Source organism: Drosophila rhopaloa, unplaced genomic scaffold, assembly GCF_018152115.1.
Source record: "Drosophila rhopaloa isolate 14029-0021.01 unplaced genomic scaffold, ASM1815211v1 contig_115, whole genome shotgun sequence".
Lineage (NCBI taxonomy): Eukaryota > Metazoa > Arthropoda > Insecta > Diptera > Drosophilidae > Drosophila > Drosophila rhopaloa.
Genome location: NW_025334990.1, coordinates 13,442,356 through 13,463,439, shown reverse-complemented (window position 1 = coordinate 13,463,439; position 21,084 = coordinate 13,442,356). Strand labels below are relative to the sequence as shown.

Below are 21,084 nucleotides of genomic sequence, written 5' to 3'. Positions count from 1 at the left end.
ATTTATAGACAACTACTTTAATGGAATGCGGTTTATTTAATAAATTAGATCAGTCTGAACTATTCTGCAGAAATACAATATTGACAACGAAATTAAAGCCGTTATTGGAACAATGATTTACCCCTTACGAAGGCGGTAGGGCCCATAATGTGGCCGTCTTATCCGCGGACGTGGAGATAAATGAGAACTCGGTTGGATGCCATCGGATGGTGATGGCCTTGTCCTTGTGCTCCGCCACCACCACGGAGGAGAGTTCGTGGGCCAGGTCTCCCTGCAGATCTGTTAGCCTGATCGAGTTGTCGTAGCTGCAAGTCAGCATGTAGTAGGCGGATGGGGAAAAGCGGACGCACCTTGGAGGACATGGGTTATCACTTGGCTAAAAATGGTTTTTATTCCCAATACTACCTTATTTCAGCGGTGTGGGGATAGAAGCGCTGAATGGGTCGATTGCCACGAATGTCGTACAGAATACAAGAGCTGTCAGCATGTCCGGAAATTAAGAGTCTGCCTGTGGGATCCACACAAACTGCTGTGACCGCCGAGTTCTCCAATCCACCATCTTTCCGTTCATTGTCCAAAGTGTTCACGGATACGTTTACTCGCAGATCCCAGAAACGTATCGTTTGATCCTGCAAGGGACCGTTCTATTACTTGGTTTATGGGTTTCCTTTCAGACCTACCTGAGATCCCGACACAAACATCGCATTGTTCCAGCTGTAGAGCGACAGGATGTGCCCACTATGGCCACTATAAGCCTGAAAGGGAGTCCCAGATCCGCAGTCTGTGATATAGATCTTGCAATCCCCCGCCCCGCCACTCGCCAAAAGTCTGGACTTGGTGGACGAGTCGTCCAGGAAGCACATGTCCCGCACCGTGCCGTCGTGCATATTCAGCTCCATCTCGTGACCCACCAATTGATTGGTGTCGTTGTTGAACCTCATGTATTTGATGGTCTTGTCGTTCGATCCGGTGGCAATGAGTTCGCCATCCCGCGACCAGCAGGTGCAGTATATGGATCCCCGGTGGTGTTTCGTTCGCTTGCACAGAACGGATGGGGGATACACCGCCGTCTGTTGGCCATGTCTTCATTTGATTGAGGGGATAAACAATTAAAATAACTGCGAAATGGAAAACCCCCAAGTTGTAATTACCTCAGCTTGGACAGCTGGGGGTACTGGCAGATGCGAAAGGTCTTGGAGTTGGAGCCCACCGCGTACAACTTTCCATTCGGATGAAAGTCAACGCTTCGAATCGCCTGGGAATCCGACAATGTGGTAACTGCCTCGAAGTGCGGTCTTTCTACATCGCCCTGTGGCAGAGAAAATGTTCAATAAATGTGATATTCGGATCAACCCAAATGCATATGTTTATTGGTTCTTTTGTTTGGCTGTTACCGCTGGATACCAAAAAGTTGCTTGCGTGTTCAAAATAAACAGAAGAGTCTTCAACAAGACAACACCATACGAACCTTTCTTAAATCCAGGTCTTTCGTTTCCGAATTCATTAATAGAGAATTTAAGGAAAACCTTTAGAGTATATGAAATGTATTTCGAGTGTTTTCAGGAATTTCGATCTAGTCTATTTTGCCCAAGAAATTTCTCAGCCATCGAAGGTAATAAAACGTACAACTCGCTACGGTTGAAATAACAAAAGTTGGGAGAAACTACCGAATCGCAGTGTTGGGCAATATTCCAGATGCACCTGATTTTACAAACGTTGATTTTACCTTTGTAAAAATACTCTGTTTACTCCGTCTCCAAGCGATGTTACCAAAGTAACTAATGATATGCATTGCATCTGTAATAAGAGCCACCCAATCTAAATGCACTTCTTTCTTATTGTTACAATTTTTTGATATTTTATTTACGTAAAAATAAAATATTTGGACATATGATTGAATATAACAAATTAATAACCTTTCTTTTAAAAATTTGATTGATTCTTAAACTTGTCTAGTGTTGCGAACTCTTATAAAACTGAGCGATTAATGCTCTTAAGAGTAAATTGTTATAACTTCTCGGCCTCCTCCACGAACCATTAACACTTTCTCGAGGCCCTCTGTTAATACCTCCAGAAATTCCATATCTACAGAAAGAAATCGATTACTTTTTGACCATTTGTTTTCGAGGAGCAGAAGTCTTACAATTGCTTTCACGCTCCGCTCTCACTTCCCTAGGTGGTCCAGGTAAATTCATTATGACCAACTGGGCATCCTGTGACTTTTCTACAATAACTTCATTTAGTTTTATTGCTGTGTGCATGCGACGAACATTGAACTCATCCCTGTGGAAATAGAGTTTTTAGGACACCAAATAGTAAGTAAAAAGAAATCCTCCATACGGTTTCACACTGGACTTAAAGTCTCCGTCGGCTTTCTCTGTCGATTCATCCTTGTTAGAAGTTGTTTCGGGTGTGTCCGCGTTTTCGGGACCATCCAAATCAATTGAGTTACGTTTCTCGTCGTTCTGAGAATCCTGCAGAGTTTCAATCACGTTTAAAATATTATCACATATCTACAATTATTCATATCCTTGATTCCGAATGACAAGTGCCGTCGATTTTGAATAACTTAAAAGTTTATGTAAAATCAACAATGTTAAAAAGCCAAAATATCATTAAAATTAGATCTCAAGTCAACTCATAAATGGATTTCATGTTCTACCATGGATTTCTTTTATATGTTCTTAAAATTAAAATGGGTCAGGCTTACATTTGATGAGTTCGTCGATCTTACTTAACTTTATATATGTTCTTATGTGTATTATCGAGAGATTAGAGACAATGGTAAATTAAAATCGAAAAGCAATACATACGTGGTGTATATCTTCTATAGTTGGATCGGCGAAGCGAACTTTAGACGCCGTTTTGGTGGCGTCATAATGGTGGTCTACAATTGTTTGAACCTGAAAATGTTACCATGAGGAGTATGAGAAAATAGGTTGCAGAAGAGTAGAGAGGCCAGTATCAGAGAGGGAATAGCTATACTCGGGATGCATTCCGCAAAGCAGGTTAATTTTATTAAGACTCGGTTTCCCTGCACATATTTCTTGGATATCAATATCTTAAATCAAAGCTTTATCGATCTTTAAGCAAGTGTCTTAACTATTAAAAAAGCTTATCAAATGAAAATTCCAATGTACATCTTCGTGGCACCAAAGTGTTTTTAAAAATGATAATATATTACAGCACGGACTTAAGAACAACTTCTTGAAAAAATTAAAAATCGTTAAATCTTCTTGAATTTTAGTTTAAAAGATATTCTTGTTCGAAAACATTGATTTGCCTTTGCCAACTTAAAAGATCCTGACACTCTGCTGATAACGGCTACATATTAAGCAAGTCCAATAGTGGGTGTTGAGAATAATTTACAATTTGATAGAGTTACAATAGATAGAAGGAGGGTGAGCATTAGCAACATCACATTGAGACAACACATAGAGGTTTATGATATGTATGAAGGATGAAAGAAGCACACGTGCTCCGGCCGAAAGATGTACTGATGAGTTACACACAATCAGGTTTCATACAAAGTTCGGGCAATGAAAAGTTTGTATCTTGATATATCAATATAGTCATTCTGTTTATACTCTTTACCAAAGACAATTTATTATCACTGGGTGTTTCCTTAAAGTCCATTATAGTCTGAACCTTTTGATTTTTAAATATATAAAGTGTAAAATTTTAATTTGGATCTCAAATAGTTATATGAAATGGAAATTGGAAGTACATGAGAAACAAAGGGCAAAATGGTTTCCTCCCAACAAATACTCAAATCAAAATACGCAACCTTCAAAACGAACGAATATAAAATCTATGCTAATAAAGATTAAAGAAAATAAAACACTAAATGTGCATTATGGCCATATAAATAAAACAATAATGAGAACGTTTGTATGAACAACTTCATTTTGAAGAAGTACAGATGCAGAACAAATGTCGTGGATGATACTCTGCCGCCCAAATGTTGACCACTTACCACTTTGGAGTTTTCTTTCTTATTTAAACCTAATGCTCTCAGCATCTGATTACGCTGTTCCATCATCAGTGTCCGCTCGTAGGTGTAAGCGGAAATATCGCTGTTGTTCTGCAGTTTACAATTGAAAGTTTTAATGGGTTTTTAATTTCTTCTTTCGGATATATCTTACCATCTCAACAACTTCGACATCGGCTTCGATTCGAAGATGGTACAGGAATGTCTTTAGATCCTTCTTCATTTGAATCGAGTTGTCCTCGATTTGAGCAACTGTGAAGATCCTAAGCTTGCAATTGCGCCAGGTGCGGTGCTGCTTCAGCAGGAAGGGCAGCAACATGAGCAGACCACCGTCGTGGACAATCCACCAGATATCAATGTTGCCACCAATCTGAAAATGGTTATGCATGTTATACACCGAAGACTACGAATTCGGTTAGGTAAATACTACTTTGTGGTTTGATTCTGGGTAGAAGTTTATGCCCTTGGGCACCATGAGAGCCATGTGGCAGGCGGATACTGTGCGGACCGTTTGGATGAAGGTCTTCCAGCTGTTCCTGCCCTCCTGCCGCCAGCTATATGGCCATCCGATGATGACAGTGTTAGGCTTCATGCCGCCCAGTCCAATCGTTTGAATGCTGTTTTCGAAAATTTAATTATAAGCGCACTTAGTTATCTCTTTCCTTAGCCAACTTACACTGAACTGAGACCCTCGCCGATCTGTTGGGATACCAGAACATCGCAGAATCCCTTCACCTTCTCGTCGGTCATGTATTTGCGCAGCGTGGATTTCGCATCCACGGCCTTGTTGGTAATCTTGGTGTGGTCGCCCTTTATCACAGACACACAAATTGTCAATCCCTTGCCAGCTTTTAGCTGAGTGGCAAAGGAGAATATCTTCCTATACTTTGGCAAGAGGTTATCGTTGAGCTTCGAAAGCACCAAAATTTGGGGACGCCAATTTTTCGTATGCGGTGGGCCTTCCTCCAGGCGGAGGAGCGAGTACCTGGCGGCGGTAAGGGCCATTCCACGAATGCCATCACCCCACTCCTTCTCAGCACTGCAACTCGAATAATTAAGAGCTGCTTCCTTATGGATATATAGATATAACTTACCCTCGGTACTCTATGTATTTATATATGATGATGGCCATTCCCATAGCAATCAGTGCGAAATACCAGGAAGTCATGATCATGACTGATATGCACAGCGTCAGGCCGATCAGCGACAAGCTCCAGTGGTAGAACTTGAAGCGGGGTCTCCAGTTGGGAGTCCTCAGCAGGGTTTGTACGGCACAAGCCAGGTTAACAAAGCCGTAGCACATGAGGAAGAACATGGACAGCAGAGGCGCCAGCAAGTCCACATTGCCTGTGGGTCATAATCTTATAATCACAATCAAAAACATGGGACCCAAAGCTTACCCAAGAGAATTCCGCACTGGCAAATGACGATGGTCAGGAGCAGGGCACGGGTGGGTTCGCCACGTTTCGAGGATTTGGCAAACGGAGCCAAGAAGGGAATAATCTCATCCCTAGCAATAGCCTGCAGCAGGCGGGGAGCTCCAGTTAAACTTTGCAGACCAGCTCCCAAGGTGGACAGGAATGAGCCAATCAAGATGACCCACTGATTTGGCCAGGCGATGTTGGCCACGACCAATTTCCCACCGATGGATTGACCGAATCTAAATTGATGGGACAAATTAATTATTAAATAAGCTTATACCGATGAATAGTACTCACTTGTCTCTTAGCAGCAGATTATCCACTGTGCCGGCGAAGAACATAACGCTGGATAAATAGACTGTGCTGGTCGTCAGAATGGCACAAATCGTTCCGATGGGTATGCTTTTCTGTGCGTCAGCCAGATCACCAGATCGATTGGATCCAGCCATGATGCCTGAATAGAAAAAGATAACATATATGATATATGATATATACAAATAATAACACTAGCTAGAACCAACCTGTGACCGATGGGAAGAAGATGCCGATAAGAAGGGTGAAAGATGTGGTAATATCGGCCATGATCTGATTGTATGACTGGCCATCGGTGTTCTCAATGTCAATTGCATTCTTTCCGTAGGATATGAACTGTCCCTTCTCCAAAAACGAAGGAAAGATGTTGTCGTAGAAGACTCCACTAGCCAAACCCTTGATGCCCTTCACTTTAGTCACGTTGTTGGCTATTGGTTTAGGAGAAAAGGAGAATTTTTTGTATATTCGGTGTGGGGAAAACTATTGAAATTCCTTACCTAGGAAGTATTCATCGCATTTACCATCCGGGCAGTATATGTCGCGCATAAACGAGTCTTCCTTTGTGCAGTTGTCAAGGGGGATATCCTTCAAGAGTCGTTTTCCCAGAACACACATGCTGCAATCAAGCGGAGCTTAAGTGGCCATTCAAAAGTAATACTCGGTGGGCACTTACTATAGCTTTTCGTTGCCATGGATATTGTCAAATATTCCCACATACACCGCTATTATCGACAGTATGACACAGGCCAGGGCCACCGTTGCGAACTTATTGACGAATTTCACGCCGAGGAACACAATGAGACCTTGATTTATTGCCAGGACATTAAAGTTAATTCCTTACTACTGGTCCTTTAGTTTAACTCACCCATAAAAATGAGCAGCAATGTGCCATAGACCCGGAAATTGTTATACATCGCGTCAGCATCCTTGGTAAAGTCCCCAAATATTGATGCCCATGGCGCCATGTATGTCTGCAGGCAATGAATGTATAATTAAGTAATGGCACTTTTAAGTTTAAGTGGGGGCTCTTAACTCACCAATACGATTTCCACCGCACCAACGATGTACATCGCTGCTGCTAAAGTGGTTCCCGTATAGAACAACATTCCCACCGCTCCACCAAATTCAGGGCCAAGGGATCTGCGGATGATAAGTTTAGTAAAACTACTACTTCTTCCTATTTCTTTGTAATTACCGTGATATCATAAAGTAACTCCCTCCTGCCGGAACCACTCCATTCGTTGCAATGGCCGACATCGAGATAGCAGTAAGCATTGTCTGGAAAGAGGATTCGAATGTGGGCCAAATGGAGGATATAACTTTTAGAATCTCCTTACCACACAGCAGCAGGTCAACACAATTAAGAATCCACACACGGCGCCAGCCGTTCCAACAACCCATGTTAATCGAATGAACAATATGACACCAAAGATGTTTTGAATGCATGGCAAGAACACTCCAATTAGGGTACCTTTAGGTTTAAACATTGAAGGACCATTGTTAGTTAACCATTAGTTAATAGAGGTGCAAAAACTATTCATATGTGAATGATTACTTAAAAAAAAATCAATATTTTAAACATCTATGTTGTGATGCAAAGCCAAGGTTAAAACACTTTAAGAGGATTAAAGTAATCATTCTTTCACAGCTTTGTCGGGCTGCGAGCATTGCAGTTCCATTGTCTGAATCGTGTGCCTTTCAATATGAGAACAAGTAAGTTAATTAATTCGTGGCGAACATACCCATTCGAGCCGATGGAGCTGCCGGCTTTGCATCGGGATCGGTGGCCGCTGGTATCGTGTTTTCATAATTGGCAATTGATGAAATGAATGTTGATATATGGGGCCTGGTTTCCAAATCATCATCGTATAGATATAGATTTGGGTCGATATTGGACTTCTGGTTTTCTTCAGCCCTGTGGATATCACCTGAGTCTGTAAGAAAAACGAAAAAGTTTAAGATAGTAATGCTGCCATCTATGATATTATGCAATTCTTAAAATTCTACATCCTAACTTATTTATCACAGATATATAAAACTAATTTATTGGCTGGTCCCGGACATACCTTCATTTTTTGTGTCGTGAACTGTACCATTGTGTTCGGATGGTATTATTTCCATTTCATCCGAATCATCTTTTGCACTGTTACTTTGCATGTTAACGATAAGGTTGGCCTCAAGCCCTTGCTCTAGATTGCACTTTTTTCACTTAAAATTAGGTAACACTAGAATGCGGACGCGAATTAAATGGGTATAGCTTAAGGGGAGCCCTACACATCGGCATTATATAACCGAAAGGCGTGGCCGATATTCGGTGTATATATTCACATGTCTAAGGACGTGTGCTTATATACTCAGGACTTGGGATTTCGGAAAGGAGTTCCTAATCGGGAAATGCCCCAGGGGCCTTCGGAGGTGAGTGCGGATTTAAAATTCAATGGGGAAAAGAGGGATGCTGTGCATTCGCAGCTACGAAAATTGTGCCAGCTCAGACAAAAAATATGTAACCGATAAATTTAGGTCAAGGATTTTCAGGCCGTCATCGTGGGGCGGTAAATAAATGCCATAGTCTTCCTTTTTCACTGTAATGCGGCTCTCAAGCTGACATAAAGTGCATAAAAAACGAATGCTGCTGAAAATTGTTACGAAATGAATAGCTTGGCGCTTTTATATGGGAATGCAGGGGAAATTCTTGAGCTCGAACTCCGAGCCCTCGGATTTTGCAGTCTCTAAAAGGGCACACACTTTGTAATTGAACGCACTTTTATTCACGTATTTGATTATTGTTAGAATTTCGTCGATTGTTAAAAGTATGTTATTTGTTAAAGGTGCTCAAAAAGAACTGGTTTTTCATGTTTCTTTTATTTTTTTTTTTTATTATTTGAAAGAAGGTTCTTTCTAAAATTATTTTAGGCGAGCGAAAACGCTCAGATGTATGCTACTTTTCGTTTGGATTAATAGAAAAACTAAGAAAACTGTTGGTATTCGGCCGAATAAAAATTATGTTGCCCAGGACCCTGAGCGTTCAATTGAGATGAAATCGAAAGCTTTTGTCTACACACATTTTTAATACACACACTCTTCTTCGAGAGCGAGAGCGATGCTGAAAAGAGCGGAGAGCGCCATTGCAGGTGTACATTTCTTGGCCTACAGCCCACTTGGCCAGGAGCAAGCATCCAACCATCCAGACCATCCAATACACCCATCCACTCTCGCCCAGCATCCGCTGGAAGGGAAATCCAAGGGAAAAGCTGCACCGCCTGGGCGGCTCTCTTTCAGAGCTTTCCACAGGTACAATGAGCTTTGGCTTACAGCTGCGACGAAATGTGTCAGCAGGACATCCTGGACTTGGGCAATTGGGGCAGCGCAGGATAGGATTGCAGGCTCGTAAGCTCTATCTGGGGATACAGTGGGCATTCGAGGGCAAGGAAATTCATATTCTTTAAATACACATACTCAAAAATGAGATCAAATCTCGAAACTACTTATTATTATTATCCTTGTGTAAGATAAAACTTTAATAAATGCTATTGGTTTTAAACATCACAAAAGGTTTTCCTTTCAAAGTATTATTCCATAAAACAAATTATTTACATTCTATTCTTATCAACGTTTTTCTTAAGCTCTCAATTTCCACCATGGATTTATTTCATTAACAATTAGTTTGATTTAGTTAATCAGATGAAGAAAAAGTAGTAGCTCTTAGAAATTACCTTTTATATAATACACAAATAAAATAAAAACATCCTTACCGGCATAGGACCCATAGTTCTCACCTAGGGTTTCATCGTGGATGTCTCCAAGTAGTTTTCCACTCGCAGATTCATCCTGGTTATAGTCCAATGCGGTGTCTTCATCTGCTTTTGTAACTTGAAATCTATCTGGCATATTTCTAGATGTAAGGCACTCTAAAACCAAAGAGTTATATCAATAAAAAAATTATCACAAGCTAAAGGAAAAATCCCATATCAAAAGCATTCCCGACGATCATAATTCCACTAGGTTGGTTCCGTATTCACATAAACTCACTAATAAACTTTTAAGTCCGGGAATTAACTTTCCACCGATAATGTTTCTATTTTGGTTGGTTCCGAATTTACACAAACCTGAAAGCCAATAAACTTTAAGGACAGGTAATCTATTTTTTTTTTATTTCTGCCGCACCTTAAATAACTATAATAACCCGTGATCGAAGGTATATTAAGCTGCGGAAGGCAACATCACATTATTTGCATAATATTAGTTTGCTATCACATGACTATAGAAATTAGTAGATGACTAAACAATAAAAATTGCACCTCCGATTTGTGCTCCACTTTTGAGGTCAGATAAAAAGTTGTTTTCGATCTGTTTGCGCTAATCGGTTTACACTCTTGCTGTGAACATAAGATAACGGCTATTTAGTTCGGTTCTCTGGTGTTATGTCACGGGTTTCGTTATATAAGATATGACTTGGTTTCTGCCCAAGATGGGATTCGACAATTCAAACAGTTGAAAGTTATATAATGACTTGGTTCAGGTGGTAAAATTTTGAAAAAATGAATAATGCGATAGCTGTTCCTTGAGCGTGCATAAAATATTTGAAGCCACTGTAATTTTAGCCTAGACTGATAAAGGAAAAATAAACAACAAATAGTTATGCACTGCCAGCGAATTTGGGGGAAATTCGAAAATTATTTCTACTATCAGTCCAAGATACACCGTGTCAATCCGTATATATGTACATATACATATGTATAAGCTCTCGCAGCTTATCAAGATCAGGTCTCATCTCGATTTCGGGTCGAAAACGGGCAAAACAGATGGCCAAAAAGGGGGTCTAGTTCATTGATAAGTGCATAAATCTGTTCCCATCGATTGGGGTTCACTCTGCACCCCGCATACACACGAAATCGTTCCATAGATATAGATTAACGTAAATACTGGGACACAAAGAAGTGCATGCAGATACATTCATATTTCCATATAAATCTATATGTAGGTATGTATATACATACATATGTACCAGAACCAAAAACTGGCTGGAAAAGCGCTTATTATCTAACATCTATAAAACAAAAAGGGTTCGATCCGCGGATATAGCCAAATCACTTCGTCCAGCACTGAACAATCAGCCATACATACGGATTGGATTGGGAATACATCGGGAATGCTTGTGGTACGGGGGAAAATGTAATGTTTACGCGCAGCGAAATTTTATTCCATTTACTTGAGCAAGCGCCTTTTGAACTCGCTATTTCACCGACGATCCACTTATGCTAACTAACGTCCTTTCTCGGGTTTTATTTTGTTTATTGTTCCGCCTCTTCTCCTGCTTATTATTTAGTGAACTTTTCAATTGTACGAATAAAATAAAACTATCATATTAAAGGCGCATGAGTAATACAAAATGATTTTCCACTGTATATACTTTGGAATCGCGAGTTGGGGGAAACTGTTGTATTAATGAAAAGTCTAATTGAAATCAAATGTAACGCATAGGGGACGCATGAATATGAATACCGATTGTATTTTGGAAAAAAGTCTGCCAGTGATATATTTATTGCAATTAGCACCCTAAATACCCATGATACCATCTTATGATAATTTCATTCTCGCCATTTGTGAACGCAGAAAATTACTGATTCTGGGCAAAGTTTATAAGGCAGTTAAAAACCGCCTAATAATAAATGTATACGATGTGGGTGTGTATGGATGGATTTTTGTCTTGTGCACATCAAATCAAATTCTTAAATTTAAATACAGAATTGTGCATTTCGATATAAAATTGCCATATTGCACAGTTATTTATTTACATATGTATATTTTGTCTGCATATTTTGACGTTTTTATGCTGGCACTTAAAAAATCTGGGGAAATTACAATGGAATAAAAATTAAGACATTGTTTTTAATAAGCAAAACACTTTAAAATGCGCTATGTAGAGACTTTATTTATTTACATAGAGCTGCGGGGCCTGAACGATAGTTCCAAGAAACATTTTAAAACAGTTGGCTAACATTTTCTTAACTGGTATCGACCTTTTACATATTTTTCTATTTGTACTAAATTGCATAATTAATTTTAAATAGTTGAATTAAAATTTTAAAATTAAGCCACAGCTGTTTTGTTGTTGGTCTTCCGATAGTATCGATAGTCATTTAAAAACAATATATGAGCTCTCTTTAAGCGTTTTACTAGTTTAATTTTTTTTATAATTTGAAAGCTTTATACGAATTAAAAACTTGTTGGTAGTTAGTTTTATAAATTTAATATAACCGCCTTGAAAAAATTAATCGATAGCACTAACCAAAAGATCGGTATGCTGTTTGCAGAGCTTACTCGAATCACCCTGTGGTTTGCGCGAAACTTGTGCCATTTCTTTTTCAATTCGGCGTCGTTTCGGTGCTTTTCGTGTGTCTGTTCAAACTAAAGGTAAGTTTGCATTAATTAATGTATGATTATTGGCTAATTGAGGATTAGTTAGTTTGCGCTTTTAATGAGTGAAATCACCTATGATCGAAGTGATCAGTAACCAAGAAATTCCCCTTAAAACGAGACCCATTTGCTTCACCACGTGTTTTCAAAGAACGCAATGTGTGGTAATTTGATTGAATCGCACATGCACACATACATATATTTCTGCCTGCCGACCGAATGGCGTATTAGTTTTTAAAACGCCCTTCGATGTGTGCGAATGCTAACTTCTATAATATTTAGTTGCACAAATAAATATGTAGTTCAAGTTTTGCATGTGCATTCAGTCTGGGATTCCGTCACAGTTGCAATTTTCTGTATGTCTATGAATTTAAATGTATGTACAAATGTATTTGCACATGTGTACATCAGTCTGTACATTATTTGCAAAGGCGAATCCAAAAAAGCAAGAAATAACTAAGGGAGTCCTTAATCTTTCAGTGAAATTAGCATTTATTGAAGAATGGACGCTCCACCAGAGGGAAACGTTGACACCACCGAGTCCTCCAATGAACTCGAGGATGAGAAGTCTGGCTCCGACTGCCAGTCGATGTGAGTAGTGACGACATTTTGGCACTGAATTTAGGTCATTTAATCCAAACCCATTGTATTCCCGCAGGCCGGCCTACATGAACTCAGTTCTGAGACGGCAATTTTTGCAAGAAATGGTAAAGTCGCTGCCCGCTTCGGTGCAAAATCGAATTGTGTTCTTGAAAAACCTGCAATTAGAGCACCTGAAAATCGAGGCCGAGTTCTTCGAAGAGGTCTATAAGCTGGAACAGAAGTACCAGATCAAATACCAGCCGCTGTTTGACAAGCGCAAGGAGGTCGTCGAGGGTAAGGTGGATCCCGAAGCGGAGAAGCCCAACTGGAAGGAGCCGGAGCCGCTGACGGACAATGGGGGCGATATCGAGGCCTTCCGCGATTCGGTGAAGAGTTATGAAAGTATTCCCCAGGATGCCAAGGGCATTCCCGGCTTCTGGCTGACGGTGTTTCGCAACACGGCCATTCTCTCCGAGATGGTGCAGCCCCATGACGAGCCAGCCATTAGAAAGCTGATCGATATATCCATTAAGTACGATACTGGGGTAAGTTACAGGTTCTATTCTTGTCGTCCTGCAATGCTAACTTCACCTATTTTACAGCATTCATACACCCTGGAGTTCCATTTCGACAAGAACGAGTACTTTAACAACTCTGTCCTTACAAAACAGTACGTTCTAAAGTCGACAGTGGATCCCGAGGATCCGTTTGCGTTCGAAGGACCAGAGATTTACAAGTGCACGGTAAGCTAACACTCGTTAACCACAATCGATGTTTATTTAAAATAAAACCAATTAAAGGGATGCACTATCAACTGGGAGAAGAAGATGAACCTGACCGTCAAGACCATCCGGAAGAAGCAGAAGCACAAGGAGCGTGGCGCAGTACGAACCATTGTCAAGCAGGTTCCAACGGATTCCTTCTTCAATTTCTTCAACCCACCAGAGGTTCCAACCGACAAAGACGAAATTGATGACGAATCTCAGCAGGTTAACTTGACCTTAAAGCAGTCATCTGCAGGCTCTTGCTAATTTTCAAATAATATTGCAGATATTGGCAACCGATTTCGAAATCGGTCACTTCTTGCGGGCCAGAATTATTCCAAAAGCTGTGCTTTACTACACTGGCGACATTGTCGATGATGAAGACGACGAGGATGAGGAGGAGTTTGACGAGAACGAAGAGGATGAGTACGATGACGATGATGCCCCTCCAGCAAAGGGCCACAACAAACCTACCGGTAACAAGAAACAGTCGCCCAATGACTGTCCGAACCAGTAGGCATAGTTGATATGGCTGGTTTACCGATATAATGTATATAACATAATTCAAATTTGATTTGAAATATATTTTTGGTGAATTAAAACTTAACTACAAACGAATATGAGCTGAACTTTAATAAATTGAACAGGATATTTTACCTTACTCATGAACGCATTAAAAACAGTTGGCTTTGATTTAAATTTAAATCTTTTGAGGTAATAAATAATTAACTTAACTAGATGAAAGTAAATTGGCTACTTACATTACTAACCAAAATAAAAAAAAGGTATTCTATCGTAGGGTTACCCATTGTTTTTTGAAAGCAACATGAGCTGCTTTTTGGATAAGTTGTAGGGATAATGCAAACTAGTTGGGACAAAGATTTGGCCAGTGACCTGACCGTCAAAGTTTTCCTCGTAGCCCACCGTATAGCCATCTGGTATCTTGGCTGCCTCATGCCACGTAAAGCACTCGGGAGGCGTGGAGTTTAAGGCGTAGAAGGGATAGTCGAAGGTGTTAATGTAAATGTCGACGCAGAGACCATGACTTCCCAAGTGAAGTTGGCTGGCCACAGAGGGCTGCTTAAGTCCACAGCTGCCCAGCATTATATTCCGGTGGCAGGAGTACACAAAGGTTCCTTTATCCTGACTCGAATGGAAACACTGGACATGTTTTCCGGCCTTCGAGTGGTCAACTGCAATGGGATCAAAACCGGGTCCAGCCATGTCACACGCTAAAATACAAAATTAGTTAAGGTGAGTTTGAAAAACCATTACAATACTCACTATCTATGCTTTCGATAACATGATGAGGATATAAATTTCTTCCCACTGCTGAAGCTAGTTGTCCGCCGAAGCTAAAGCCAAACAAATAGCCTCGTTTTGGGTCAAATCCCTGCTTAATGAGCGCTAAAATAATGGAAGTTATGGCTCCAGTCAGGGTATTAAAGTTCGTATATAACCTTTGAAAGTTAAGAGATTAGAATTGGGATTTTATTTTTTTAAATAATTTGCTCACCGCATATATGAGGAACTGGCTACCACACTATAGTCAATGCATATCACGCAACCGCCGCGGTAGTAGCTGAGCCCTGGAATATTGAAAAATTTAAAATAAATGATTTTAACCATGAAATTTAGCCTTATTCTTACGTTCAATTAGTGATGTTGCCCATTCGTCTGTACAACTTTGGATCCACCCATGTAAAACAATGGCAAACTTTTCGGAAGCCGAGCAACCTGATCCATTAAGATCATAGGTATCGTCATATGCTGATGTTTCCAGAGTTTTGGTATTGTTCTTATAGAAAATAACTCTCATTGTTTTCTGAGCATCATATTTGATTCTTTGTTGATTGACTTTTTAACAGATGTATACATTAAGATGGTTCGACCAATTAGTATCTCCTAAATACATACCAAACGTGTCATTTTGTAATTTAGATGCTTGTTTTTGCCTTAAAATAGCATATTTTAGATTAAGTTTGGAATAGGTACCATTACATAAAAGTTGTAAGATGAAAATAATTAATATTGAGTGAAAAATACTGAACAATGGCATAGTTATGTTTATTGTTTATAGAATGTGAAAAGGTAATATTAGTACAAATTTCAAATAAATCCTATTGGGGAATCAATGTTGATTTTATGAAATCGTTAAAATATGTTTTAATGGTAAGATAACAGATCGATATTTTTAGTGGAGTATTAGTAATCGATGAAGAATTTGATTTTGGCGCCAAAAACAATTTTGGTTTTATTTTTTAGATTTAACTTAACACGAATTGACTCTTACTTGTTTTAAATTAATTGTGAATCTCAAATAGATTTTAGAAAGAAAAAGATTTTTAGGTAGTATTAAATATTGCATTTTTCTTTATTTTCATTTCTATGATTCTTTTCTATGTAGAACATTTTTCATTCTCATCAAAATCTAGTGCGTTGAGAACATTGACATCTAGTTCTGGGTCTGCATACTCCAGAATATTAAAGTCATCTCCCATTTCGGAAGTAAGCGATTTGAGTAGATCATCGTCGTCGCCTTCGCCGAGTCCTCCCAGTAGGTCGCTAAATCCAACGTTCTCCAACTCCACGGCAGAAGCTGTGCCCTCCTGAGGCTCTGTCATCTTTACTTCCTGCTCCAACGCCCTGCCATCAGATGGCTGAGATTTTCCACTAATGCTCAACATTGGATTGTTCTGTGTAATAGGGGTATTTTGCATCATGCCCATCCGTATAACATCATTTTGTAAGAATAAGTCCGAATTCGCTCCCATCAGCATTGGTTCCGTGCTATTCTTTTGCAGCAGGTTCCGCAACTTTTTATCTCCGATGGGTTCAGTTCCATATACCGTGTTTAGCTCCAGCCGATTGTCTACGGGGGTCATTTTCAAAGTAGGAGCTGCTGTTGTATGCACTTGAGTCCTTTGCATCGTGGCCTTAATAACCAAATTGTCGTTAACGTTTGGCATCACATGATGCGGGTTTGAATTATTGGGCGTTGGCTGTACCTGGCCACCAACGTAGGTAGCCATGTCATATGCATTTCCATCTAAAACAAATTCGAACAATATTAAGCGATCGATACATTGGCTGCAGAACTTACTGTAGGTTACAAACATATTCGTCTGGTCTTCCTTCAATTTGGGCTGCTGCTTCCATACTCTTCCCATTTCTTCCTGCTTTTGTGGTTTCGGTGGCATGGGGATTTTGTTCTGCTCACGCCTCTGTCGCAATGCCGAGCGATTATCCTTGGCTTTTTGCAAAAACGGAGCCTTTTTCTCGTTGCACAGCGATCGCCACCTCTTAAGAATCTGTTTGCAGCGATCATTCCAGTTGGGGAACAACTCCTTTAGGTTCGGATGCTCCGTATTGGCATACAAAACAGCCGAAATGGTGGCCATTAGACCAAGGTCTGGAAGAAGAAACAAGCTGAGTAGAGATTTTTATTTTATAAAAATTACCATTTTTACCCTCGTCCTTCCGCATTTTTTCTGCTGTCTTTTGAGTGCCAGCGTTAAGATTTTCCGCCACAGGCTCCACAGTCTTTGGCTCCTCCTCTGGTCTCTTTTCGGTCTGCAAAACTACTTGGCCCATTATAGTTTGCATATTCTGTTTATTAGAATTTTGGGCCTTTAAATGATCGGGCTGCTGTCGGAATTGAAGCTGTTGAGCGGGGTTAATCGCAATATTTCCTGGCAAATATAGTTGATTGTGAAACTTTTGATCCGGAGGCAACTGGTTAGGCACCATATAATTATCGACCAAGACCACAGGTGATTCACTATAAAAAAATATATATATTTCTCATGTTTTAAAAAGGATTAAAATATATAAGAAATGAGGCTCACCGCATTGGCTTTTCAATAATTTCAGCTGACGGAACCGTATTTATAGAGTTTGCTGTGTCCAGTTCCGGAATATTAGGTGAGGCCAAAGTGTCCAAAGGATGCCTGTTAGCAAACACAGTAGTTGAAATGTCCGTATGTAAGGGATCTGCAAAGAAAATCCCTGGTCAATCAGTCTACAATCAATGTAATCAAGATTAAACAATTACCAAACACGTTAGAAACTGGCGCAATTGGCGTTTTTTGCTGTATTCCCATGGGCATTTGTTCAATAAAAACCGTCTTATTCTCAGTTTTAATCTCAGCTTTGACTTTCTTCAGGGTCTTCGCTGGACTCTTGTTTGCCACCGGGGTTTCTTGATTAGCAGGGCTTTTGCCCTCGGGCCGGGTGAAGTACACCTTCATTGAGGCATCAATTTCGTCCGAAGAATCCGATTCGGCCATAACGAACTCGCCCGCTTCCAGCAAAGGCTTTCCGAAGAACGCCTCTTGCAGATACACAGGATAGGCTTCAATAAGCTTGTTCTTTTGTTTTTTGCGTATGATCTTCTTCTTTTTGTCCATGTTCATAATGGAACTTAACTGATCAACCGCAGTCGTCTCCTCGCTATCCTTTTTCAAACCTCGATTGCGAACGGAGAAACCACCAATTCCCAGCTTTTGCAAATTTCGCTGTCGCTTTTTACGTAATATATGCACCCCCTCGTCATTGGTAGAGATGGTGAAGCCTTCGGGAATGGCGTTCTCCGTCCCATCCCAAACCATTCCGTCCTTGTACTTCTCCAGCGCCTCTTCAGCGGCACCATCCGCCGCTCCGTCCTTGCCATTGCCGATGGCCTGGCGCATCTTGCGCTTGCGTTTGATCTCTGTGGACAGGGACTTAATCATCCCCAACCCGCTTTCGCTCAGGCACACTCCGTCAATCCAATGAATGGCCTCTGGGGCAGGCTCGGGCATATCGCCGGGCAAAGTGTGGTGACTACGGTCAGGACCACTCTTGGTATCGAAACCAGGTCCGGATGTGGCTGTGATATGCACAAACGCTTTGCTCGACTGCGGTCCGTTGGCCAGCGTATCCTCAATACCAAACTTCGCATCCATCAGGGACAAACTACTCCTAGTCGAGCAGCGGCACTTTAAGCACTTGTACACATTGCTGTCGTAGTGATCGATGGTCAGTTGGGCGTTGATGGTGTCGCAGAGAAAGTGCGACCAGAGCTCACAGTGCTCGCATTGAATGATCATTTCGCCGTTGCTGTAAGGGTTCTTGCACACGGAACATGACGATTGGCTTGTGCATGACGGGCACTCGAGCATGTTGGAGTCTCCAAACTCGCTTTTCTCAGTAGGATTGCGCCCGCATTTCTGGCACAGGGAGCAGAACGAGCACTTCCAGTTCCCGGTGGGCACGGTTTCCAACGGAGGATTCACACAGTATATATGGTAAGAAATGTCGCATTCATCGCACAAAAGAAGGCGCGCCTCGTCATTCTTCTTGCCACATCCCTCGCACACTGTACAGTCCAGGCAACGCCATCCCTTTTGTAGGATACCTCGTGAAGGTTTGACGCCGGCACAGTATGGATGATAGCATTGTCCGCATTGGGCGCACGTGATCATCACCGAATCGCTCTCAATGCCCAATGATCCGCACATAACGCAGATATCTTGGGCCTGAATAAACTTGTCCCGCGCCGAGCAGAGCAGCATCTTCTTGTCGCTGGTTAAATCATTGTCCATGCTACGATTCATGCAGCGATCGCTGGAAATGCTGGGCAGCACAAGTTGACGTCCTTTGCCCCTCGTGCTGCGCTTCTTGTTGATTTGAGACATGACACCCATGCGGTGCAGGACAAACTTGCCGCTCTTGCCGCGAACATTCGAAAGGCACACTTTTTTTTTGCCAGTGGGCAGCTTTTGGAGTTCATCGCTGGATGGATCAATTGTGGGCTTGCCCTCCAGTGGATCTAGTTCAATTTCTTTGAGGCTAAGTTGCTCTGACGACGAATCCATCGAGGACAACACGATTGAGTCTATTGCCTGTTGGGATTGCCCTGGACCCGATGAATTGCTCTTGCAGTTCGGGCACACGTAATCGTAATCAGGGTTCTGCTCCTTTTTCTTGTGGTAAGCCGTTAAATCCGCCTCTTCGTCACACGTACTGTGCACAAATCTGAAAGGAATCCATGGAAATTCATCAGAAATGCGAGACCAATTAGCCAAAAGCAAGCAAGACGTACTTGTGGCACCAGCTACACTTGACCATTTCCTTGTGGGAGGCAGCTCTATAGGCCTTCTGGCAAATTGGACAGGAAAAGCCTTTGTTTCGCTGCTGATAGCACGAATCGCAGATTGTATAGTGGCTGTGCCAGCGGGAGGAACTACCGCCGCCCGGAGTTCTCGATCCACAATCCGTGCAGACGCGACAGCGCTGGAATTAGTGTGATATCTATTATCTACTCATAATTGTTTAAGTATTTTATACATACATTGCACTTCCAGCCGTATTTGGGAATCGCTGAGATAACAGGTCGCAGGCAAGAGGCATGATAAATCTTCTGGCACTGCTCACACTTGACGTACTTGGTGTCGTTCGAGTCCTGCTGACGACAAATCTGGCACTTGGTGCAGCGGGCACAGTTCCAACCAGAACGGGTGTCTAAGGAAGAAGCATATGTATATTGCACTAACCAAAATGTCATTTCGGCTCACCTGGCAGATTGGCCAGCCCAATGCAGGTTGAATGGAAGTGGTCTCCACAGGTACTACACATTATAAGTTTGGAAAGGTCCCCTAGCGATGAGCAGGTCAGACACTCCACGTTATTGTCGCTGCCTGCAAGTCAAACGCTTAGTTTTTGATGGAGTTTATAGACTAACCACTTACATATCACAGGGACTTGGCTCAAATGCTCCGTGCAGAAGACAGTGAAGCTCTCCAGGATGAGGAGGCAGCCCGCGGCAGCCGCACATGGCCAGTGGTGCACCTGACGACAGTTCATCTTGCAGTTGATGGAGGCCCCGTAGCGGCCGCAAAAGTTGCACTTCTGCTCCAGGAACTCGGCAAAGTGGCTAGCGAAGTATAAGGCGTCAGCGTCGGTCAGCAGGCTTTTGCGCAGCGACCACATTATGCACATGCGGTGCACGTATACAAATCCCTCGTCTAGAAACTCAGCTGGATGTACCACCTCCGGCTGCCCTATTTTGTCCAGTTCGTAGTGGCACTCGCCTGCAGCCAAGGATACCTGTTTTTGGCCATAAAACTGCCTGCATCCGTCCTCCCTCAGCCGATCGGTTGGATATTTATCTTTCATTTCAGCGGGCGCGGGCGCCTTCAGCTGCAGAATCTCACCCTGGCCCAAGGCACTCTTCTCCCCGAGGTTGCATAAACAGCACACCTTGCCCGGAAACTTCTCCGGGAAGTACGGCAGGTCGTCGGCCACCGCCTTCTCCTCTATGCTTACAACAACGTTCGTGCTCATCGCAATCCACTCTGTTTCATTAAAATAACAAAAAATAGCCGCCGCTTATTTTGTATACATTACTCGACTGATAAATAAAATGTGCACGTGTAACAGGCCTCAATTTTATCGAACACCCGACAAAGTAGTCGGTATCGAAATTCGATGGTACAAATAAAATATATATATGTAAGAAATGAAAAATACATTTTGTTGTACAATACATAAAATAATAATATAAAATCTGTGTCAATTACTAATTTAATAATAATTAATGTATCTATCAATATAA

General features: G+C 41.5%; 5 protein-coding genes across 12 annotated transcripts; 1 reads left to right on the top strand and 4 right to left on the bottom strand.

The window, feature by feature from the left end:
- Positions 1-16: 16 nt before the first annotated feature.
- Positions 17-1,660, bottom strand: LOC108040842 (WD repeat-containing protein 47). Its single transcript, XM_017118479.2, has 5 exons — positions 1,469-1,660; positions 1,152-1,309; positions 681-1,083; positions 406-629; positions 17-350 (listed from the first exon to the last, which is right to left on the bottom strand). The coding sequence occupies exons 1-5, from the start codon at positions 1,502-1,504 to the stop codon at positions 125-127; spliced, it is 1,047 nt and encodes a 348-aa protein (XP_016973968.1). The 5' UTR covers positions 1,505-1,660; the 3' UTR covers positions 17-124.
- A 196-nt stretch (positions 1,661-1,856) lies between these two features.
- On the bottom strand, positions 1,857-11,101 carry LOC108040839 (solute carrier family 12 member 6). Of its 8 annotated transcripts, none has more exons than XM_017118471.2 (22): positions 10,934-11,101; positions 9,501-9,632; positions 7,467-7,658; positions 7,062-7,195; positions 6,920-7,002; positions 6,762-6,864; positions 6,590-6,695; positions 6,398-6,527; positions 6,222-6,340; positions 5,934-6,152; positions 5,710-5,866; positions 5,392-5,651; positions 5,086-5,338; positions 4,668-5,030; positions 4,422-4,608; positions 4,146-4,361; positions 3,977-4,084; positions 3,595-3,648; positions 2,814-2,903; positions 2,341-2,474; positions 2,144-2,283; positions 1,857-2,085 (listed from the first exon to the last, which is right to left on the bottom strand). In XM_017118471.2, exons 2-22 carry the CDS (start codon positions 9,610-9,612, stop codon positions 1,994-1,996), a joined length of 3,252 nt encoding a protein of 1,083 aa, XP_016973960.1. In that variant the 5' UTR covers positions 9,613-9,632; positions 10,934-11,101; the 3' UTR covers positions 1,857-1,993. The 8 variants fall into 8 exon arrangements, with proteins under 8 accessions (XP_016973960.1, XP_016973959.1, XP_016973961.1 ...); XM_017118470.2 differs by having other exon boundaries at positions 9,477-9,632; positions 10,934-11,099; XM_017118472.2 differs by lacking the exons at positions 9,501-9,632; positions 10,934-11,101 and adding exons at positions 7,791-7,949; positions 8,487-8,734.
- A 944-nt stretch (positions 11,102-12,045) lies between these two features.
- On the top strand, positions 12,046-14,105 carry LOC108040886 (nucleosome assembly protein 1-like 1). Its single transcript, XM_017118549.1, has 6 exons — positions 12,046-12,138; positions 12,622-12,732; positions 12,800-13,268; positions 13,326-13,466; positions 13,524-13,712; positions 13,774-14,105. Exons 2-6 carry the CDS (start codon positions 12,644-12,646, stop codon positions 14,002-14,004), a joined length of 1,119 nt encoding a protein of 372 aa, XP_016974038.1. The 5' UTR covers positions 12,046-12,138; positions 12,622-12,643; the 3' UTR covers positions 14,005-14,105.
- A 74-nt stretch (positions 14,106-14,179) lies between these two features.
- Positions 14,180-15,561, bottom strand: LOC108040888. The gene is made up of 5 exons (XM_017118551.2): positions 15,405-15,561; positions 15,138-15,344; positions 15,004-15,076; positions 14,772-14,947; positions 14,180-14,719 (listed from the first exon to the last, which is right to left on the bottom strand). Exons 1-5 carry the CDS (start codon positions 15,544-15,546, stop codon positions 14,289-14,291), a joined length of 1,029 nt encoding a protein of 342 aa, XP_016974040.1. The 5' UTR covers positions 15,547-15,561; the 3' UTR covers positions 14,180-14,288.
- A 276-nt stretch (positions 15,562-15,837) lies between these two features.
- On the bottom strand, positions 15,838-20,893 carry LOC108040870 (histone-lysine N-methyltransferase 2C). Its single transcript, XM_017118525.2, has 9 exons — positions 20,219-20,893; positions 20,045-20,167; positions 19,822-19,991; positions 19,573-19,763; positions 17,542-19,505; positions 17,336-17,480; positions 16,958-17,268; positions 16,591-16,899; positions 15,838-16,536 (listed from the first exon to the last, which is right to left on the bottom strand). Exons 1-9 carry the CDS (start codon positions 20,811-20,813, stop codon positions 15,887-15,889), a joined length of 4,458 nt encoding a protein of 1,485 aa, XP_016974014.1. The 5' UTR covers positions 20,814-20,893; the 3' UTR covers positions 15,838-15,886.
- Positions 20,894-21,084: the final 191 nt, after the last annotated feature.